Source organism: Lygodium microphyllum, chromosome 11 (assembly GCF_053477565.2).
Source record: "Lygodium microphyllum isolate KBCC chromosome 11, Lygodium_microphyllum_v1.1.10, whole genome shotgun sequence".
NCBI classification, from domain to species: domain Eukaryota; kingdom Viridiplantae; phylum Streptophyta; class Polypodiopsida; order Schizaeales; family Lygodiaceae; genus Lygodium; species Lygodium microphyllum.
In genome coordinates this window covers 119,951,085-119,975,097 of record NC_141145.1, presented here as the reverse complement: position 1 = coordinate 119,975,097, position 24,013 = coordinate 119,951,085, and the positions used below count along the sequence as shown (strand labels likewise).

Genomic DNA, 24,013 nt, shown 5'->3' with positions numbered 1-24,013 from the left:
TCAGGGAAGTTGGGAACGTGTCACAAGTCAAATTCTAGGTTTAAAACAAGAAGTGGCGTCGGTTGGAGAATCGAGCAGCATATTCGTTTTGATCGAAAGTGGACACACACCGAAACCGCAGCCCAATATGTCGGAAAGAAAAGATTCCTTGCGGAAGCATGGCCCACACACACTCTCTCTCTCCTTTTCTCTTTAAGCGCTTCAATCGTCCCCAATCAAATCACAAGCGGCGTCTCATCTCCCGCCATGAAGCCTAACGAGGGCATGCAGCAGCAGCAGCAGCCTCTCCTGTTGCCCGTCTCTGATCACTGCCACCACGAAGGAGAAGAAGTGGAAGAAGAACAAGAAGAAGCAGAAGAATCAAAAGAAGGATCCCACCAAGCTCCACCCATCATCACCCCTGCCACCGCCCTGCCCGTCGACGACATCCTCCGCCTCTGGGTCGGTGAATTCGGGCCTGCCCAGTTCCTCCATTACACCCTCTCCAGCCTCGCCTGGACGCTCGAGGCTCTCCAGACCATGCTCATGATCTTCGCGGACAAGACCCCCTCATGGGCTTGTACTCCATCATCATCATCATCATCATCAGCAGCAGCAGCATCTGATTGTACCTCTTCCTTAGACATCTGCTCCATGGATTCCAGCCTCTGGCACTGGGTTGGAGGGAAAGGCCAGTCCACTGTCTCTGAGTGGAACCTCATCTGTGGGCAGGATTACAAAGTGGGATTGGTTCAATCAGCCTTTTTCATCAGTGCTCTAGTCGGTAATCGCCTTTGCTGCTGTAAATGCTGTTTGGTTCTGTTTTTCTTGGAATGTAGGTGGCCTGCGTGTTCATCTGAATCTTTACGTGGGAGATAAAATGTGGGCTGTGTGTCTTACAGCACCATTGTCAAGATCGAATTTATACATATGCGATATCAGCTGTGTTTTTTCTTTTTCATTTTTTGGAGGAAAAAAGGTGTGGCTAATTATATCACTCAGATTAGTACAAGTGCTGAACAGTCTAGCTGGACCTGTCTGTAGATCAAAATTCACTCATATATACAAGCCTCTCAAGGCAGTCAGGGACTGATGGGGTCTAGAAGCCATGGAGGGAATGTAGTGTCACTGAGGGCAGCAATCCTGTACCATAGAAAACAGGCCATGGCCACGCCAGGTGTGAGTGAACTGCTGCCAAAGTTCTCACTGGTGCTGAGAATCAAACTATGGTATCAATTTGTTTTCTAGATGTTGATTTCTGAAAATATAATGTTTGCTAGTCCATGTAGGCTGCTAAGGGTCAGCTGTGTTATCTTGCACTGCACAATGCATGAAACAATTTGCTTACTCATGCACCCCAAACATTGTTTTGTAGATGGCAAGTAGGCTATTCTTGTACTTCTGTGAACTGGAGTTTGGGTCTCCCTACTAAAAGCTAGGTTTATCCCTCTCCTTCCTTTTGTTGGCACTTATAGTCAATTGAAGTAAAAAGTTCCAAGACCATTGTAAGCGCCTCTAAAACATGATGGATCCTGGGCGTTAGTACCACCAGACATATGTAGACAACCATTGCCCTTGTCTACTGTTGACCTTTGGAAGGACTGGTTAGGTCAATATGGATCTCTTTCATGAACATATAGATAAGCTTATAATCTTGTCTCTTGTCACGAGGACATGAAATTTTATTGTTTTGCTTAGTATTTGATTAAAAGATAATCAAATGTGTAAATGTGACTTGCACATGTCAAGTGCATGCCAATTATTTCACAATATGGTCCTAGGACCTGAGATATCAGCTGGTGCCAAAGGTAAAAGTTATAATAAGTTGTGTTTGACAGGTACTAGGTGGTACCCGGTGTCAGATATGGGCCTAGACCAATATATTGGCACCCGTTTAATGACCTAGATAAGAGTTCGGAAAGTACCATGACATAGACAATCATGTGTTAATTAGGAAATCAAGTGTACATGCATGGATGAGTCCTAAAATTATACTACTCATGGTGTGCAGCTAACGAGTGAGGTTTACTTCAAAGTATTACATTCATTTTGACAAGATCATATTTACAGCTCAATTCTTTGGCTAAGTCCTAAAAAATGGATTCAAACAGAAATTACAATTCTGCTCTTAATAGAAGCACCTCAGTCCCAAGATTCTAGATATGCATGAATCTAGCATATACTTCTCCAATAAAAGAGTTGTGTACCAAAAGGTGAAACTCACAAAACAAGGTGAAAATTGTGTAAAAATCTGAAAAGCGACACTCAAAAGCTGGAAAGTAGAATGCAGGGCTTTCTAATAGTATTGAAAGATATTAAGAGGCTGTAGCAATCCATCCCAGAGGCAAATCAACTACTTCCACAGCGAGAGACAGCCCCTACCAAAACTATCTAGGCTCTCATCAGCTTGGACAACATCTTGCATTCACCATCTTCAAAAAGATCTACTCTCTTTCATTAGGGGCTCTCTATCTTCTTTTTATCTCTTGGAGACATTAAACCTATGAGCTAAAACCTCCAAGCTCCAAGTATGTTTTCTCCATGGAAGGTCCACATTGGTGTCTATACCATAATAGAATAGAAGTACAAAAGACACTATTTCTCCAAGAAATATGTCTACAAATAATTGTTATCCATCTAAGTTCCCAAACCTTCGATACTGTAGTGTGAAAATCCACTCAAGTAATCTTCACACTTGATATGAAATTGTTGTTACAAAGGCATTGGCATTGTATACTATGGATCTTATTAAGTGTTACATAACAAAAATGTAACACTGTACACAAGAGAGGTACAGGTATATAACCTAGAAACAAAAAGTAAGAAGGCTAGGTTTCAAAGCCTCCCTATGTTCTCTATGTGGATTTTGGGGATTCATATGTTTTTTTGGTTATGAACTTAAATTGTGCTTTTAGCAACTTAGTTGAATATTTAGCATGCAAAAACCCACGAATTAGCAGCAAACACATGTGAATAGTAGAAATCCTAATGGGATGTAGGTCTAACTCACCTCCCATGTCAAATGGAAACACATATTTTTAATCTGCACTGACCCACAATTTGAATTGCTAGATATATGCTTGCTCTTATTCCTAACCTAGTAGTGTCCCATACGACTCATGATTCATCTAGTAGTGACTGGGCAATTGGCCTCCCGATGCTTACCCTTCATCTGTATGGCCCTCGCACAACTCCCATCTTGGCTCTAGGCCTCCCCAACCTAGTCTCGTACATGATCCCAAACTCCTAAATCCTTGAGTTTTCTGAACTTATACACACAAAGATATCATTGCAATAGTTGATGGCACTCACAATTTTTGGGGGAGTCTCTCACAAAGGGGGGATTATCAATTCAAAGGGAACCATAGGGGCAATAGACAAAGATGGACATGTTGGACGATTAGTGATATCCATAGTGAGCATTAGTCTGCATTCACATAGATATGAAACAGTTAGTCTTATAGGTTACAATTAGCCTTGCCCATGGTGTGATGGATCAATTAAAGATTCAAGTATGATGGTGAGAATGCTAGGGCTCACGTTAAATATCGGCCTGCCTGGTGATGTGCCACCCGGTCGCAGCCGGTGATAATGAAGAGCCCTCCTTTTGGGCCAAAAATTTAATGCGTTGCTGTCAGGAATCGAACCCACGTCCTCTGGCTAGGAGACGTGCACCCTACCATCTCACCGATGCGCGCTAGTTGAAAATAAGTAAATTTGTTAGATATATATATTCAAAAAAGAAATGTGACCCCTAAAAAGTGCAGGGTCACTGACACGTGGCCTGTCTACGGGCGATAGCCCATAGCAGGCCGATATTTAACGTGAGCCAAATGCTAGCTAGAACCTAAGTGAAAGCCAACAAGCTGCTCTTGCACCCTATGGTCCTCAACTGCAGGTATCTTTCCTTGTAATTGGACCTGGGTAGTTCACTATATGTATACCCTCTATATCACGTGCGTTCAAAGCCTATTTATAAATATCCTTATCTGTGAATTTTCCCTTGATAAATTATAATCCTTTTCTATTCAATCTATAAGTAACCCCTTTATATGGGATCCTTCTGTATGTAAAAAATGTGTAAAAATGGTATTTTAAAAATCCCTTATATTGAACCCACATGATACATTCATATATTTATGACTGACCTCCCGGGGTAATTGGGCCACAATCTTGATTTTGCAAATCTCTTCCACCTCTTAGGTACTCTGAGAGGCTTTCCCATAGGATGGTGGTTTTTGGTGTTGGAACTTGGTCATGGAGGCTTCTTCATGACACTTCTTTGATGGTATTGCTCATGGTTTACCTCAGCTTTGGTGATGAGTTTTTGCCTTGCTTCCTCGGTGGTGATCATGCAACTGGATTGGTGATTGTGATCCCTTTAGAGAGGGTCATTGGCAATACATCCTTGGACATCTTGATAGGATCACCCTCAAACTTGGGGCTAGCAACGTACTGCATCCAAAGAGATGGTGTCCCATACCACCAGCCCATACCATTCTAGTGTCCAGACGCATTGGCCGTTTTTTCTTAAAGTCCAAGGGTGTTGATCACAATGTATGCAGATGGGCATTGTGTCTTATAAGTAGGACTCAACCACCTAACCCTAAAGTGAATTAACATTACCAATGTATGCAGATGGGCAATGTTCTTCACGTGTTAATCTAAAGAAGGTGCATTACCATTGCTTTTCTTGAAGCTCATTAAACAACCCCGAAAATTCAAATGCATAAGAGTGTTTTAAGTGTCCCATGAGTAAATCCGTACACTTTGGTTGGTTCCACATCTATAAATAGAGTGTGATAAGCCACTTGCATTGCATCCCAATCCTACCCCTTCTTCACTAGGTGCTGCCATCACCATCCTCTAAAGTGCATCCTCTTCATCATTTGGAGTCTTGCTGGCTCAGTCATTGCTCCTACAACCTAGTTGTCATCACCCCCTCAGTGGTGTCACCTTTTGAGGCTGCGTTTGGCACCTGTTAACTGCATTTTACTGCTGCTTCTGTCGCCACTCCCTCTCCGGCTGCTCCAGCCCCTATCAGACTGCTTCTAGTTGCTGCCCTGATTATCACCACTATGTGGACAGTTGCATGTTCATTTGTGAGTGTGTTGACTCTGGTCTTCTTGAGAGGAATTACATTCTCTCACACACACTGTGTGCCTCTCCTCATTCGGTTACTAGATCACACTTTTTTTTTTGGGGGGGGGGGGGGGGAAAGAGAGGGAGAGAGAGAGCAGTGACCAAGCAGGTGTAGCTAATTGTTTAAGTTGAATGTGTGGTGACCAGGTCTTGGGTTCAACTCCTGCATTCCTCATGGTCATTTAGTATAGGTATAGAAAAAGGGAGATTCGAACTAGGTCAGTGGGTTAATAAAATAAGTGGCTTACCACTAGGGTAGCCACATGATTATGAAAAAGAATGAGAGAGAGCAGCAAGCTGGGAGCACCTAGGGAGGTTCATCTATGGAGCTGTGCACCTTCATGAGTCACTACTAGTATGCTTTGAATCTCTGGTTTATGATATGGATTTGAGATATTGTGTCTATTGACTTCACTCTTTGTTCATGTGTCCTTTGTGATCATCTTGCATGCTCATTGCTTTCAGTTCTGTTCTTTGTGTATCCTCACATTATGGAGGTGGACTATCCATGCTTCTGGTCCACTTGCAACCTTCTTTGATCTACATTTAGGATCGTAAAAGGGCCATTAATTGTTGCTCATCTCCTGCTTGCGAGCTTTCTACTGAGTGAGTTCGGGACATCAGGAGTTCTGTCCACTTTTAGCTTTATTGAGAGTTGTAGATTGCCCCTTTGGCTATCCTATCTTCTTGTCTCTTGTACATGTGTGTCTATGTATAAGGAGCCATAGCCCCACTGTTCTTTGTTGCCAGTTAGCCCCTCATCCCATTAGGGTGAGTTTCATGCTCTTCAGCACCCTTACTGACATGCTTATGCACACTGCTCAGGGGGTATGATTTGTATGCCAGCTAAATTAGCAATCTAGTCAGTTGAGTTTCTTGCTCATTCCTTTTATGGCTCATGTCTAGAAAGCCATTTACCGCTTCCCTGCACTTTTTTGACAGTCCCTTTCTGACACAGCATCAATCTACTAAATAGAAAAAGGAAGGGAAACCATGGTTATCTCCTTAGTCTGTAGTTTTGAGCACCAAGGATGTATACAAGGGAGATACAATGCAAACACACGGCTGCCTTCATGGCCAAGAGAGATATAACAATCAACTTATGGCTGCCTCGATTGACATTGTACAAATGAGTATTCAGTGGCTTTTACTAATTCTAACACAAATCTGTACAAACTTTTCAGATTCAGCCATCAATACTTTCCACCTTACTATTCAAAATTCAAATAACCCTTTTTGGTCAACTTAAGGCTTCACTAAGTGAATCACTAATATTCTTATGGGCTAGGCAATGGGCATGCTTTTGGCAAGGCTCTGCCCCTGTGTAAATTGTCTTGTAACCCTAATCTTGCTTCTTGTGCACTCACCCTAGCAGATATGCCCATGCCAATGAGTTATGCGTGCTATAAAGCTAAGACAGTGATGCAATCAGGTGTGAGACAGGCTGGCAAGCAGGTAGACAGCAGCAATACACTATCACAGGATTAATGTCTGGTTAGACAGCATTCAGCTGCTAGCCTGTGAAAGTGCAAGTTGTTTTGCTATGAACAATCATGTGACCTTCTGGGCTTAAAACTTACAAGATTATCAAATCCTGTTAGTTTTATGAGATCGTATGGATAATGCTTGTTTATCAACAACTAAAGAGACCTCAATGTTAAGGTTGTGAATGGCATTTGCTGACATATAAGACCTGAATGTGTCCAGGTGCAGGAGTGTTCGGTGGTGTCTCAGACTCTCGTCTTGGACGTAAGGGTGCCTTGGCCCTTGTATGTATCTTAAATGCCATATCAGGTCTAATGACTGCTCTCTCTCCGAACTACTGGATCTACTTTGCACTGAGAGCAGCTACTGGTTTCAGTTCTGGAGGCCTGGGGCTCTCTTCTTTTGTTTTGGCTACTGAACCTGTGGGCCCTTCCATGCGAGGTCCAGTGGGGATGTCAACATTCTACTTCTTTTCTGTAGGAATTATGGTGCTGTCAGGCCTTGCTTTACTCACATCGTCGTGGAGGTACCTGTGTGCCATATCATCTATCCCGTCTGTGCTGTACTGCCTGCTTGTTCTGCCATTCTTGAAAGAATCACCCAGGTGGTACCTTGTTCAAGGCCGGAAAGAAGATGCCATGCAAGTGTTGAAGTCCATTGCTAAGATGAATGGTCGATCAGTACCAAGTGATATTACAGTTGGTGTTGAACACGAGGACGTCGAAAATCACCAAGTTGAAAATTATGACTCAAGAACCGAGCATAAAACCAGTTTGAATGCCCTTAAGCAGGCATCTGAGACTCTTCTGAATGTCTTTCGGCACCCGACCACAAGACAGAGAATGCTGATCATGGTGTTTGTTTGGCCCAGTGTTGCAGTGGTCTACTATGGAGTAAGCCTAAATGTAACAAATGTTGGAACCAACTTGTCTCTCAGTGTGTTCCTCAATGCATTAGCGGAAGTTCCAGCATTCGGAGTCACAGCTGTCCTACTGCAGAAGTTTGGGCGGCGTTTGGTACTTATGATGACCTTGCTACTCGGTGGAGTCTTCTGTCTTATTGGGGCTTCTATGCCTAGCAATCACACACACAACCTTCATGATTATGTTGATTCATCACATGATGAGCACCAACTTTCAGCAGGCCCAGTAATTCATTATCAACAGGCATGGATGCAGAGCTTATCCTTAAACATTTTACTGGGGAATCACCGAAGCATCCTGCAGCTGGGCTGTGGGGTGGTGGCCATATTTGGCATGGCTGGGGCTTATAATTTGCTTTACATTTATACTGCAGAGCTTTTCCCCACGGTCGTGCGCAATGCGGCTCTGGGTCTAGCCAGCCAGGCCGCTCAAATTGGTGCAATAATTGCACCGTTAATAGTGGTGTTAGGCAAAGTCTACCCTTCACTGCCCTTTGGGTTGTTCACAGCTGCATCGTTTGTGGGAGGGCTGCTGGCAATCAAGCTGCCCGAGACTTGGAACAGTCCCCTGTATGAAACTTTTGAAGGGATCCAGAGAGCAGAGAGAAGGCAGGGATGACGCTCTTTAGTATTCCAGTTCTGCCTTTTCTATATCCGTGTGAACACCTAATGCATCTCACTCAAGCGCAGTGCATTCAATTGAAGCTGTGTGCTTCATGCTTGGTTTTTAATTCAATTTTAAACAGAAAATTCGTATTGACGAAAAGGAAAATGAAAGTATCATAGATTTTTTGAGGAAGCATAACCTTTGACTTAAGGGAGTCGGCTTAAAGCCATTTTATCACATATTTATATCGGAAAGATAGCTTGTGATCTCTCTCTCTCTCTCTCTCTCTCTCTCTGTGGCTGAGCAATTCATGCAATGTGGCGTAAGGTTTCCATGGATGAAGACTACACCGAGGACACAGTCCATTTCCTATGTTTAATTTGAAAACTTTGATTGGTCCAGAGTCCTTTGTAAAGGATTAACCACAACAAACTAGAGATTTTGGAGAGTATTGATGGGGGCCAAACTCTTGTGGACCTGTACTTTCATACTTGGACCATTCAATGTCTATCTTTTGTTATGAGAGGTAATAAGGGTTCTTGGGTCTATTTTACTAGGGAAAAATGCAAGAGGTTATGCTTGGTATCCCAAGAGAAGGCTCTCATGTTGAATGGTTGCCTAATTTGCAAGGCATGTGGACTATTTTTTATTGAGCTTTCTTGGAATCAACTGTATCTCTCTATTGTGGGGACAATTTGGATGCTTTCATTATATATTCATGTGGAAGCCAATAGTTGTTTTGGTAATGCTAATGATTAGATCAACAATTGAAGTCCTTTTCTATTAATTGGTTTGGCAGTTTGATATTGGGTGGAGGGGATATGGGGGAGGAGTATGTTAACTCATATGTTGTCCTAGTGGATATAAGGAAGAACCAAGTTTTAGCTTAGAGAGAGAGTCAAATGTCATTTGAATGTGAACCACGAGCTCCAAAGCCCCTTCACCACTTGGGAGCATCTAACATAATTGAATTTAGCATTGGAGAAGGCTACACAGGTAGGTCATCTTAAAAAAACTTCTCAATTAAACTTAGTGAAGTTAATTGCTTGGTTCTATAGGAGAACTCTGACAATGTTTTGGTATTGAAATGGAAAGATCTTGAGACCCATTTGGTTGCCAACTTGTTAGCCGTTCCTTGATGTTTGGGAGTCTGAGATCTCCTTGGTTTCTGGGCAAATGCAAGCTAGTGTGTAATGGGTAATCCTTGCCCCATTAATAACTCCTTAACATTGAATTCAATTGTTTGACAATATTTTTAGGGATCTCTAGTAGGCTAAGAGATAGATTGCAAAGGCAACCATGGTGTGTTTGATCACAATAGCTCTACTTGCCATATTGAGCTATAGTCCATTGATCTTCTCTAGTGTGGACTCAATCCGTCCATTACTCAGGTCTCTTTGTTCAAGAATGTAAAATTTCCCTATTCGGATTATTTTGGCACCATGGTTAATTATCCATCTTGGCACTTCTTGAGTTAAGCCTTTGACCCCAATTTTAATGTGGTTGACTAGGGATCCAAAGGATAGATAGAATATATTTAGATAGTCCCAAAAGTTTCTTAAGGAGAAGTGATGATTCTTAATGGTATTCTTGGTGTCATCGGCAAATTGGTTGAGGATTAATTTGTCATTTGGAAGTGAGTTGCCTTGGAGGGTACCTAGGTTGACTTGGCTTGAATCAACCATCCTAATGCATCGGGCACAAATTGCAAATAGGGGAGCCAAATAGGAAACCTTATTTGATAGATCTTTTGAGAAATGGTTTAGTGGGAGATCTATTAACTGCAACCCTAGCTCTGGCATTACCAAAAAGAACCATAATATTATTCATGAAGCCCTTTTCAAATCCCATGTCAAATAGGGATTGAAATATAAAATCCAATTCCAGTCTATTATAGGACTTGTCCAAAGTTGATTTTGAAAAAGACAAATGCTTAGTTGGTTCTGGGCAATGATCCATGCCCTCCCAAAGAGATATGAGAGTATCCAAGATGTATCTTCTCTTTATGAAATCTTTTGCTCTTTTCATATCCAAGAATCAATGAGAGGAGATATCATGTTAACTAGATCTTTGGCAAATATATTTTGTATGATGTGTGGAAGGTAATAGGTCTCCAATTGTTATTGAGATTTGTTTTTTCATTTTTCTTATGAAGTAATTTAATGACTCATTCATTAGGAGAGACTATTGGGAGGGATCTAAAGTGTAGGGACTCTTTCCATAGTAGGAGGTATCAATAATGCAGTGAAATCTTCATAAAACTCATTAGGCAATATTTGCAGTGCAAGGCTCTTACCCCTTTCAAGGGTGGAGATAGTATGCCTAAGTTCATCTTCATCTAGAGTAGTAGCAAGCAAACCTTGCGAAGGGCTACACCTAACAAAAACCACCAACCCCCTTATGAGCAAAAGAACCCAAGTCTCAAAGGGGAAAATAATGTTTCTAGCTACCCATTTCGCTACTACTTTGTCAAGTGTATCACTTTTAGATTTGGCAAACTAAGGCGTCCTCTACGTTTGGGAAGAGTACGAGTGATCCCAGAAAACATGGGGAATGTAATTCTACTTTTATCTCCCCTTTCCCTTCCACACAGAAAATTCTTGATTTTTTACTTCTTTTTTTATACACAATTTAATAGGATGGTTGCAATGATTGCTCTTACACAGTCTTAACCAAGTACGAGGATGTTTCTAATGATTTCTCTTACATGGTGCCTTTAATGAGCATATTTTCTCTTTTTGTATGCCTTTTTTGATTCAATGTTTTCTACACTTTTTATCTTTTACTTTTACAAGTACATATTATATATTATGTAAGCTCTTGTTTACATGGCAATCTTAACTTTTCATTTATCATTCTATTTGCTTCTTATTTCCATTGAATGTGAGTAAGATCTCATCAAGTGTATATATTTATAAAAGAATTGCTAGTAGGTACTTAAGCTAATGCCTTATAACTAGAAATGACTTGGTTCTATAACCAATGAAAGTAGAAAGAGCATTGGCCTCATAAATAATATTCATGCCATCATTAGCCAAGCAACCCATATTAATCCCATGTCTCCCGAGCATGAAGGGACTAGAACATAGTCATGTTACTAGTTAGAAATCAAGTATTGCTTGGTGCTTATGTGATGCTGAACAAGGAACCATATAAAGTTTGGGCAATTCTTAGAGCTATCATAATCAAATGTAGATGGATATGTCCTTGTGACATCCTCTTTGAGAAATCCGATGCTTTCAAAGAAATCCATGATGTTGGAATGTAAGATTGAGCTAGGAATAGACAAAGTAAGTTCAAACTAGTGGCAAAAGTAATTGTGGAACTCCTTGCAAACATGCATGAGAGATTAATGCATGTGAGGCCTTTAAAATTTGTTTTGAAAGCATGTGGTTTCCTCAACTTATAGGTCTCTATCAAATGCATCATGATTGGTTTTAAGTTTTGGAATTCTTCATCTCCACCAATCACTTCCTAGACTTAAAAGAAGTTTTGTGTGGAATAATTGTGAAATATGAGAGGGCAAGGCATATCAATATTTGCAATGAATGACATGACAAATAATTATTGAACATAAGCTAAATGAAAGAACATAGAATCTGACTTGAAATAAAAAGGATAGAGAAATGGATAACCTTTGGATAACTTAGAGAATAAATAAAGAGTAGGAAAAACAGTTTGATGTAGTCACAAAGAGAGAGAGAGAGAGAGAGAGAGAGAGAGAGAGAGAGAGAGAGAGAGAGAGAGAGAGAGAGAGAGAGAGAGAGAGAGAGAGAGAGAGAGAGAGAGAGAGAGAGAGAGAGAGAGAGAGAGAGAGAGAGAGAGAGAGAGAGAGAGAGTGTGTGTGTGTGTGTGCACGTGTGCATGTTTTTTCATGCATGTATGTACACACACATGTATGTGTTGCTCTGCATGTGTGTTTCCATGTGCATGTGCATGTATGAGTTTGGCTTAAAATCTATATGGCCACTTGTCATATTTGTATATAACAATGTGGTGTGAATAGCATAATATTGAACCTATGTATTCTGTGTCCATATGATATAGGCACACCATTAAGAAGGTGCCCCAATATTGTTCATGTAACTTGGCCTTCCTTAATGCACACATTTTCATCAAAATGTCTTTCAAGCTGAATCCAATCAAAATTTTCTTGAGATTATATTTACTCATTGTCATTGGCCTTAAAATTTCAACAAATTGATAGATTATTTTCTTAAGCTTGTGAATTTGAAAGGATAAAATGAAAGTTGTTTTTATATGTGTGGTAATTTATAGATGGAAAGGAGAAAACTTTCATGCAATATAAGAAGAATAAGGAGGACACACACACACACACACACACACACACACACACACACACACACACACACACACACACACACACACACACACACACACACACACACACACACACACACACACACACACACACACACACACACACACACACACACACACACACACACACACACACACACACACACACACACACACACACACACACACACACACACACACACACACACACACACACATGCATGTGTGTGCATGTATGTGTGTGCATGTGCGCTTGCAAAAGGTGAAGATGGTCTATGAGCAATGTTTTTCTTTTAGCCAATTTTTCATGTTTTAGGCTAAAAGTCCTCAAACAAATTAAGCAAAATTTTCACGTTTTAGGCTAAAAGTCCATAGAAAAATTAAGCAAAATTAGGGCCATTTTTATCCTTCAAAATCATAATGATCACTAAGATTTTAAAAATTTTGAATAAAATTTTACCTCTGTTACTTAAGATTGTGCTTTTTATAGAGAAAATGTATGGGTATCTATGGACATCCATATAAAAGTATGAAAGAATAAGTAATAGGTTACATTTCAAGTTGAGGACTTTGACTAAATTATGATCCATTTTTCAAGAGAGGTGTTTGAAAAAAAAAACACTACCTTACATCTCTTCATGGAGTACAATCAAAGAATGATTAAGAAGTAAATCAAATTATAAAGTCGTCTATATAGAGTGGAATTGAAAAAGTTGAAAGAAATCATGAAATTATAAGATAATATTAGATATAGCCATATCCATATGCTTGAAGAAATGTTTGCATATTTGAATATGAAAGGTAGAGCCCGAGTGCAAGAGCAAAAGTAAGAGTTATGATGGATGAATCAAATGAACAAGAGAGAGAGACATCATATGTGGGAGCTCTAATAGTCACAATGTGTGATCAGTCTTCCTTATTCAATAGTTATTGATGAATAAATAAAGAATAATGTGATAGTGATGGGATGTAGTGTACAAGTGAGTGAGTACAATATACAATGAGTAAATGTGGGTGGCTAGGCACATGTGCCTTTACCCCCAATAATCTCCCAGTTAAAGACAAATGTGCCTCAATGACGAGGAGTGAAAGAAAAGGGAGAAAAGTACAACATGTACATATAGTACAACAGGATGAGGAAAGATGTCATCTCATCCTTTGCCCATCAACCTCCTAAGGAAGGCAAAACATTCCGTTGAGAGACTTAGTGTGTAGACTTGTAGGATTCTCATTACTTGAGATCTTAACAAGCTCGTTAGACTTGTTCGCTACAAACTCTTTGATGAAGTGATAGTGCACCTAAAAGTGCATAGTCTTTGCATGAAGACTAGATTATGGGTTAACTGAATGGGACTTGTGTGTGTATGAGTAATAGTAATACCAAGGTTTGCCATTAGAGGGCCCTTCTTATAAGACTTAGTGGCTACAATATACTCTGCCTTGGCAATAGATAAGTCTGTGTATTTTTGCACCATGGACATTCAAGAAATAGCACCTCCAGCAAAAGTGAAGACATAACTAGAGGTGGGCTTCCTACTATTTGCATGTCCTACATAGTTGGAGTTTGTGTAATCCACTACTGTAGTATCTTGCCCACCATAGTAAAATCATATATCTTCAATGCCTTTTACCCTTCACAACATCCAATGTCACATAGCAAGTGTAGCCATAACGTGCCACACCTCCCACTATAAATGTTATATTAGGATGAGTGGCTATTGTGGCATACATAAAATTTCCCATTGTGGATGCATATAGAACCTTGGCCATCTTGGCCCTCTCATCATATGATTACACACAATTAGCCTATCTAATCTTCATATGAGGAGGTAAAGGATACTCAATAGGATTACCATCCTGCTTATAGAATTGCTTAAGTACTTTATGGATATACTCCTTTTGGGACAACTAGAGAAGTCTTTTAGGGCGATTGTGTGTAATGTGCATACCAACTATGTATGAGGTCTATCTCATGTCCTTCATCTCAAAGATCTTCTTGAGCTGAGTCTTTAAAGCATACAATTCAGTATGAGCACTCCCAACTATAAGCATATCATCAACATAAAGTACCAAAATAATAAGGCTATCATGACATATCTTTTTCATGTATAAACACAGATCTATATCATTGTACGAATACCCTTGAGAATGCATGAAACCATCAAATTTATAGTACTAGTCCCTAGGTGCCTACTTAAGCCCATAAAGACTCTTTTTAAATTTGCACACTAGGTGTTCCCTACCTTTCTCCACAAAGCCCTTAGGCTACTGCATATAAATCTCATCATGCAAGTCCCCACTACAAGAAAGTTATCTTCACATCCATCTTATAAAGATCCAAATCCAATTGAGCAACCAAGGCCAAGGCCAAGCATAGGGTAATCATCTTGATTATAGGAGAAGAGACCATCAAAATTAACACCATGCTCCTGCTTATAACTCTTTGCAACCAATCTAGCCTTATATGTTGACTTAGGGTGACTAGGGGTACTCTTTAGCTTGTACACCCACTTGTATGGCAATGTATGTTTCCTATCAAGCAAGGAAACTAAGTGGCAATGTATGTTTCCCATCAGGAAAGGAAACTAAGTCCCATGTATAGTTCTCCTATAGTGAATCAAACTCAAACTGCATAGCTCTCTCCCAATTATGAGAATCACCTTTGCACATAGCCTTCTCATAGGTAAGTGGCTCAACAAATTTTGTCACCATGACATAATCCATAGAGGTCTCATAGTGATCAACAAGACGTGAATCTCTAGAAGAGTGCCTCAAAGTTGGTTGTGGGACTTGTACAACGTATCCTCTCTATCTAACATCATGATCCTACATAAAAGGTGGATTCCTAGGCCACGACATCATCAACTACATGCTTTCTAGCTGGTTATATTGTAACATGAGGCTCCTCTTGAAAGACCACTCTGCTTACCTCAACTACCTACTTAGGCTACTGATACATATTGTCTTCATAAGACACAACATCATGGCTACAAGATAACCTTTTGAGCCTGTTGATCCCAAAGGCAATAGCATCTCACCTACATCACCATATCCAAGAAAGATGCATTTGATAGACTTTGGATCCAACTTGTTGTGCTTGTCCTTGGGAACATGGCTGAAAACCTCACATCCAAAGACCTACAAATGAGCATATGATGGAGGTTTCCAAGACCATACCTCCTCTACAACCTGATAGCTAAGAGTAGTAGATAGGAAACTATTAATGAGATGCACGGTAGTAGTAACTGCCTCAACCCAAAACTATCATGATAATCTTGCCTAACTAAGCATACTACATACTCTTTCTTCAATAGTCATATTCATGCACTTTACAATACCACTCTAGAGTGAGTGTATGGGATGATCAACTGCCTCTTAATACCCTGTGTATCGCAAAACTACTCAAATGCCTTAGAGACATATTCACCCCCATTATCAAACAGAAGGCATTTTAGCCTATACCCAAATTGGTTCTCAACAAGAGCAACAAAGTGTTGAAATGTAGCTAGAACATCTTATTTCTTCTTAATAGAATAAGCCTAGATCTTACGCGAATAATCATCAATAAATACCACAAAGTACTTTGCACCACCCAATTACTAATAGGACATGGGACCACATACATCAAAATACATGAGATCCATACGCTCACCCATGCACATAGAGCCAGACTTCTTATGTGAGTTATGAGTTTTCTTGCCATAAAGACAATGATTACTTAGGGATAATGCTATGATAATCTCTTGCACTTTTCCCTCTTCAATCTTCATGCTAGACATACTAGGAATAATGCTATGATAATCAGACTTTGCATTACCTTGCACTTTTCCCTTACCTTTCTCATTGCACCTATCATTGTGCATTTATGGCATTACGATCAAATATGACCCTATTGCCCACAATAATGACATGCCAAAGAGGACTTACATCCGTGGGACTTACTGTGAGATTGCCCGTGTGCTCATGTTGGGCTAGAGTCTCTACCACAATTATTATTGTAATTACCAATATTTCTACCTCTAACAATCAATGCATGATAAGTGTAGGCTGCATCAATGTTCTTCCTATTGTACTCATTAGTCACAATAGAGCATTTTCTACATCACTATGTTTAAACCACCCTTATATGGATGAACATTCATGGCAGTATGAAAGGTGTCCCATGACTTAGGTAGTGTAAAAAACAAAAACAAAGACTTGATATTATTTTTGAACTAAATGCCTTGTGATATAAGCTGGTTGAAAATGAAATGAAACTCATTCAAATGAGTAGACATAGTTGTACCCTCCGTGTTAGAAAGATGAGAGAGAGAAAGGGGAAACAAAGAGGAGATAACTCTCAATGTTCTTCTTCTTCATTATTCATCACACTTTCTCTAACTGAGTAACACAAGGTACAATGTACTACAACCTAAGTAAAGTAGTGTAAAGAGACTTAGTCTAACTGTACTAGCTAAGTTTGACTAACTTTATTACACACACATGTCATCTAGCTAATGTATTCCTGGATAGAGTGGGCAAGGTGGTAGGCAGACTGAGCTTGCATATCTCAACACTCCCCCTCAAGCTCAAGTCACTTCTTGTATCCCAAGCAACAATCTAAAATGAGCAAACTTATCTCTACCAAGGGATTTGGCAAAGATATCAGCCACTTGGTCTTTAGTTTTCACATGTATGAGATCTATCCTGCCTCCATGCACCATTTCTATGATGAAATGGTAATCCTCTATGTGCTTTAACCTTGCATGATAAACAAGATTGCTTGCTAGAAGCACACTACTCATGTTATCACAATATAGCTTGACTAGTTTATCGGCACAAATTCCCAAGTCACCCATCAACTTAACTAGCCATGCAGGTTCACACGTATCCTATGCTGCACCCATGTATTCCACTTTTGTAATTGAGAGAGCCACATTAGGTTTTTTTCAAACTACTTCAACAACTAACCATGCTCCTTCCAAGACCAAATGCATATCCACTGTCGGTCTCTTGTCATACATATAGCCATCCCAATTTGCATTACAATAACCTGCCAACTCAATAGGCTTACCATGCTCACAGAATAGTCCATAAGACAATGTACCCTTCACATATCTCAAAATCCTCCTCATAGCATCTGGGTGAGGTTTTCTTGGCTACTTCATAAACTGGCTTATCAAACCAACTGCATAACTTAAGTCCCCGGTCTAGTAATAGTGAGATAGATCAGACTACCAACCATCTGTCTATACATAGTCACGTTCTCTATCACATTTGTTGTATCAACAACCATCTTTGCATTTTTCTCTAGTGGTGTGCCCATGGGTTTGCATTCCAACATGTAATACTTCCAATATATTCTATGCATACTATAATACTATTTTTGTATCATCCATATCCCATGAGGTGTATGCATAACTTCAATGCTTAAGAAAATTTTTAGCTCTCTCAAGTCTATAATTTGAAATTCTTTCTACAACATAGCTTTTATGTCATCAATGCCATGTATGTCATCACTTGTGTGATCACCAAGTCATCTACATAGACACCAAAATCACATTTCCTATCTCTGTTTTCCTGGTAAATAGGCTGTGATCAGCTTTGCCTAGTTAAAATCCAAGTGTCTGCAACTAGGAAGTAATTCTAGCATTCCAGGCTCATGGAGCTCACTTTAACCCATACAATGCTTTCTTCATTCTAAATACATACAATAGATAGTCGGGATGCCCATAGCCCTTTGGTTGATTTAAGAAAGCATTTTCAATGTCCATCTAATAAAGATTCCAGCTTTTGGATGCAGCCAATTCTATAACAGTTTGTATAGTTGCCATCTTAGTAATCAGACTAAAGGTTTCCTCATAATCTAGCCCATACTGATGGGCCTATCTTTTCACCACTACCAATCTAGCTTTGTATCTCTAGTGAGCCATTAGACTTACATTTTACTTTATAGATCCACTTGCATCCAATAGGCACTTTTTCCCTTAGGCAACTCAACCAAATCCCATGTTCTATTTTTCAGCAAAGCCTCATATTCATCATCCATAGCCTTGCACTAGTTCTCATCCTTAACCGCTTCTGCAAAAGATGTAGACTCTTTGTATTTAGCACTTCTGTCATGTATGCATAATGTATCACTGAGTATCTGCTATAGATAAGCCTATCTATGTGAAATACATGGGATCTAGAGCAAGGCAGATGTGGAAGCTATGGAGGTTGAAAGAGGAAAAAGAAACTCATGAAGACATTGACCTTGACTAGGACAAATTGTTACACAAGTGAATTAGGTTCCAAGATTGAGACTTGGACTCATAAACACAATCTTGTGTACTGACAATGACATGACACTTTTCTGGAAAGAAAATAGTACTATCATTGCATTAGAAAAAGAGTGCAAGTACAATGCTTTATAGGAATTGAGTGGTGGTACTTTCTCCTACTGTGCATATGGGCTTCTGGTCCTGAGCCCTCACTGCTTCTCACAAAGGGACTGAAGTAGGTGTGATTGCAAATATCTCAACAATCTATAGGCTTCCTTTCTCTCTACGATCTCTGCAAATGGAGGTGAACTAAATTCTGCTCTCTCATGAGGTGGTACATATCTCTGCTTAACTCTAGGTGTAACCACTATAGGTGTACCAAACTCACTATCAAGACTCTCACTAGAGTCATATCCTAAAGTCAATGACCTGTAACAACATTAGAAACCTTCTCTTTTCCTATATCTCTCCCCCCTCACTGACATATCCATGTCAATGGATGGAGACCCATGGCTACATAGCCTGCCTCCAAGGACTTACATTGCCAAATGTATCTTGAATAGGTCCAGTGATAAAAGAAGTGCCTTGCTATCCATTTTCAACATATGTGCCTTGTGAATTATCATCATATATTATAGCTTGCTTAGAATCATACCAAGATGCTAACTCATCAAATAGAACATCACGGCTAAGCAATATCTCTCATGTAGTTGGAACAATGCACTTATATGCCTTTCTTTCCTATGAGTATCCAATGAAAACACACTTCATTGCTTTAGGGTCAAGTTTCTTTCGTTTGTCATCGAGAACACGAACATAGGCAATACTACCAAATACTTTTAAATGTTGTATGTCAAGCTTGTAGCCATATAGTTGCTCATAAGGTGTCTTTTCATGTATTCCTACAATAGGTGTTCTATTCATAACATAGATAGTTGTAAGTGTTGCTTCAGTCCAATAAGATAAAGGCATATCCTTCTTATTTAACATGGCCCTAGCTGCCTCCATAATCACCATGTTCTTTCTTTTAGCAACTCCATTTTGTTGTGGAGTATAGTTGCAAGTCGATTGCTTTCTGAACAAAGCTTTGCTAAGTATCTGTAATCCATAAAGCTGTCCAACACCCCATCTTTATGCTTTAAGATATATATCCATCCATGTGTACTTGCTATGGTCATCCACAAAAGTCACATAGTATTGAGACCCACCAAGTGATGCATTATATGCAGGTCCCTAGACATCTGAGTGCACAAGCTGTAAAGACCTGTTGCTATTCCATGTATTCTTGGAAAATGGAAATCTAGTTTGTTTCCCAAACTGACATGATGAGCATACATGTCCCAAATCATCATACTTAAGCCTTGGTAGCCCCTATAACAAGATCTTATGTTGCATATTTTTGAGTTTTTAAACATTTATATGTCCAATCTGTTTATGCCATATATCAATGTCTCAGATACTTGCCTCATCATGAGCAAACATAGTAGCATTCAACTATGTTCACATCTAGTGTAAACATCTTGCCATGTCTTTGACCGTTATCAACCAATCTACATGCTTTGCCATACTCCTCTATGAAGTAGCCATCTCTATTAAATCGTACTTGCAAGTTCTACTCAACCATTTGACGTACATATAATAGATTCTTGGTAATTGATGGTACATGCAATACATCATGCAAGTGCTTATTCTTGCCATCAGGCATAACCAAAGGAGCAATCCTTGTGTATGCTATGTCATGCTGAGAATCATCTCTAGTAATACATAGCCATTAGCACCTGATTTCAGCTTAGTAGGAGCAAACCATTTGCCATGTGATGTCATGTGGTTTGAGGCACCAGAATCTATGTACCAGACATCATCAGAATTTCCTTGTTGCGTATATGAGTCACAGAAAAGGGTCTTTCACTAGTCTTAGGCTCTACATGACTAGAAGATGCATAGTGACCTTAATGTCTACCCTTCTGGATCAGCTTGCTTCTTTCAACACTCTTTTGCAATGTGGCCATACTTGCCACAATAATGGAAATCTTTATCCTTGTTTGCATTTTCATGACTAGATTAAGTATGCTAGGATCCTCTGCGCCTACACTGAGATCTCCCTCTCGCCACCACCTCTATCAGCAAATCCCTACTGACCTTATCCATGTTGAGATGCATGCTGCTGAGTTTCCTTACCACAGTTAGAACCTCTAACACAATAACCACAACCTCTTTGATTAGAGTATAAAATTCTATCTTTTCTTTTAGAGCTACTCGAGCTCATAGCCAAACCCAATTTCACTTCTCATGGATAAACAAGGATAAAAGTTCATTAAAGTTAGGCACTTTAGCCCCAACTGAAATTGACGTATCGAATGACTTGTATTCAGGACCCCCTAGACCATTCAGGGTCAACAGGCAGCACCAAATCCTCATCATCTACCTTAGTCCCGATGGACGCTAGTTGATCCACAATAGTATTTACCTCAGTCACATAGTCCTGTATGGACCATCCTTTCCTGTCCATCGTGTTAAACTTCTACTTCAGCTGTATTTTTCTGGCACTAGTGGTAGTACCATAGTATCTCATTAGAATATCCCATGCATCCTCTGGTGAGATGCAATTAATTATTTGCATAACCATAGCATAAAAAATACATAGGGATAGCCAATGTAGTACCCTACGAGCTCTCTCAGTTCATGCTCGATGTGCCCTAAGTTGATTAGGAGTTGTATTCTTGTCGGGGATTTTGGGCTCAACCTCTGCACTTGTAACCAAATCCTAGTAGCCCTTGCCAATGAGAAAGTTCTCTATCTTGAACTTCGAGATAGCATTGATGTTGTTGTCTAAATTTTCACACCCACTATTTGAGTTATGTTACCAGTTCTTTCAGCGTTTGCCATCTCTGCAACTCTATGTATACAATGCAGTATACAACTTGTAAATGATTGGCTCCCTGCAATTCAAGATCAGATTGCCTACAGTTTCCAAATTAGATTACTTGCAGTCTCAGAATCAGACTCCCTATAGTTTCAGGGCAATTTTCTTGCAATTTCAGGATACTTTTCCTATTGTTTTAGGGACAATTTTCTTGCTATTTTAGAAACTTTTTTCCTATACTTTTAGGACAGTTTTCTTGTAGTTTCTGGATAGTTTTTGTTGAGAAATAACAAATGATGTATGCTCTAGGAAGAGATGTCCTAAATCCCATATGCACAGTGAGAATAATGGAGAAGCTGGAAAGCTATAAAGGCATGTACTTGGTTCACTTTTTGAGAAGAATGTTATTGTACTTTGTACTACACTCTGTGTCATTGTCACATCCTACTTGAGATTATGTTTATGAGTCCAAGCATTCAATCTTGGAACCTAATTCACTCAAGTAATAATTAGTGTCATCTATCCATGTTGCAATGATTCTAGTTATCACTTTTTAATCTCCATATTGCAGCCATGCTCAAGATCCATGCATTCTCACATGGTATTAGAGCCATGATGAGCATAAGCTAACTCTTCTCACTGCTCTCTTAGTCTCTCACAACCTCTGGCAAACTTAGTACAAACACATAACTTCATTTCTTACTCCTTTTTCACTCTATTCCTTTGGGCTGCCATAGCCAGTCTGTGCTGATCCCTGTTGGAGGACTCAGGGATAACAAACTAAGCCATATCTTCACTAGCATCCTATTGGAATTTCTTCCCTCAACTCCCTATGCTCCTCCCTGGCATGTCACATCACGACATTGTTCACCCCAGCACCTAGCATTGCAAGAATTGTAGCTCGTTGTGCCCAGAATGCACTGTTCATTGGTCGTACAACTCTCACCATCTACACGCGATGCGGGTGACCTTGTGACCTTAGGGATTTGGAAGACTACCTTCTAAGCTTCCTTCTCACCGAATATTTTGTTTGACTATCATCTCCACGAGCTGGAAGGAAAGAAAAACTAGTTTGACTTTGGTGAGACCCTAGTGCAGGACTCCATAACCTTGAGCTTCAAGCTCATAAACAAATTAAATTTCTCACTCTTGACAAACTACTACCACTTTGATCTGAGTCTACACTCAGTTCCCAGCAAACCATCACATCAAATTAGCAAGCAAGAGGCAGATCAAGCATTGACCTCCATCACTAAGCTCAAGAATAATATCCATTGATACTCAACTGGTGTCATTTGACACTAATCTTCTTGTGTCTCTTGACACATTGACCTACAAATTCTTGCTGGTTGTTTGAAACTGATAAGCATGACAGAGCTTGAGAAAATAACAAAGTTCAATGGTGAGGGATTTCATGCCTAGAAGGAGAAAACCATGTACCATCTCATGAGGAAAGACCTCTGGGATCTCTTTGAAAGATGATGCAAATGACAATGCTAAAGAGGAAGATGCTGTAGAAGACTAGCCTAAAACAAAGGCATGAAAGAAGATGAACAAGAAAAATCTAGGTATTATTTCTTGGGGTCTATCAGATGATGTATTACACCACATCTCTGGCATCAGGGATGCAAAGAAGGCATGGGAAGAACTTGACAAGATCTTTGGTACATAAGCAAAGAACTCGAAGGTAAAATTACTTATGCAGTTTTATAAGTTGGATGTAAAAGACAATTCATCTATGATTGTACACATCAATAAGTTCAAGAGCCTTAAAACTCAGTTAGCAACTTTTAAAAAGAGCATTGATAAAGATGAGGCAATAGTAGTGCTACTTGCCAATGTTAATCATGAACTGTATGAGAACCTTGTTTCAACACTAAGTAATGTTCCCAGTCTCTCACTCAAAGACATTGAGCACTCACTGCTTGATGGAGAAAGAAAACTTAAAAGAAAATATGTAAAAGAAACCAATTCAAGGGAAAATCTTTTATACATCAAGGGAGATACTGGACCCAAAGGAAGAGGTTGAGGATTCAACACCGACAACAAAAGTCGGATACCATGCCATTGTATGGTAAGACTGACCATATTGCCAGTGAATGCTTTCATAAGAAAAGAGCACAACAGATGCAAAATGACCACCATAAAAGTCAATTCATGAATGAAGAAGAAGAAGAAAAAGGTGCTTCCATTACCATCAACAAATCTGATAGATTGTTCTAAGGAATTTTATTCCCATAGTGGATGTAAAAACTCTACCAAGAATGTAAAGTTTCAAGCCTTAACTTGACTAGGCTGCCAAAGAGCTAGTCTCCTGGTCCATGTTTAAATGTGGGGGGGCAAAACCTAGCAAGGGTAGAGACTCATCATTTGAGGGGAGGTGTTGAGAAATAACAAATGATGTATGCTGCAGGAAGAGATGTCCTGAATCCCATATGCACAGTAAGAATAGT

The 24,013-nt window shown here is 39.7% G+C and overlaps 1 protein-coding gene across 1 annotated transcript; it reads left to right on the top strand.

The window, feature by feature from the left end:
* The first annotated feature begins 218 nt into the window (after positions 1–218).
* Positions 219–8,466, top strand: OCT4 (organic cation/carnitine transporter4). Its single transcript, XM_087688691.1, has 2 exons — positions 219–763; positions 6,829–8,466. Exons 1-2 carry the CDS (start codon positions 247–249, stop codon positions 8,145–8,147), a joined length of 1,836 nt encoding a protein of 611 aa, XP_087544817.1. The 5' UTR covers positions 219–246; the 3' UTR covers positions 8,148–8,466.
* Positions 8,467–24,013: the final 15,547 nt, after the last annotated feature.

Excerpts from the sequence above, each read along its gene's own strand:
- OCT4 (XM_087688691.1), top strand. The coding sequence starts at position 247 with ATGAAGCCTAACGAGGGCATGCAGCAGCAGCAGCAGCCTCTCCTGTTG. Across the intron at positions 764-6,828 it reads TTTCATCAGTGCTCTAGTCG|GTGCAGGAGTGTTCGGTGGT; the intron begins GTAATCGCCTTT and ends GAATGTGTCCAG.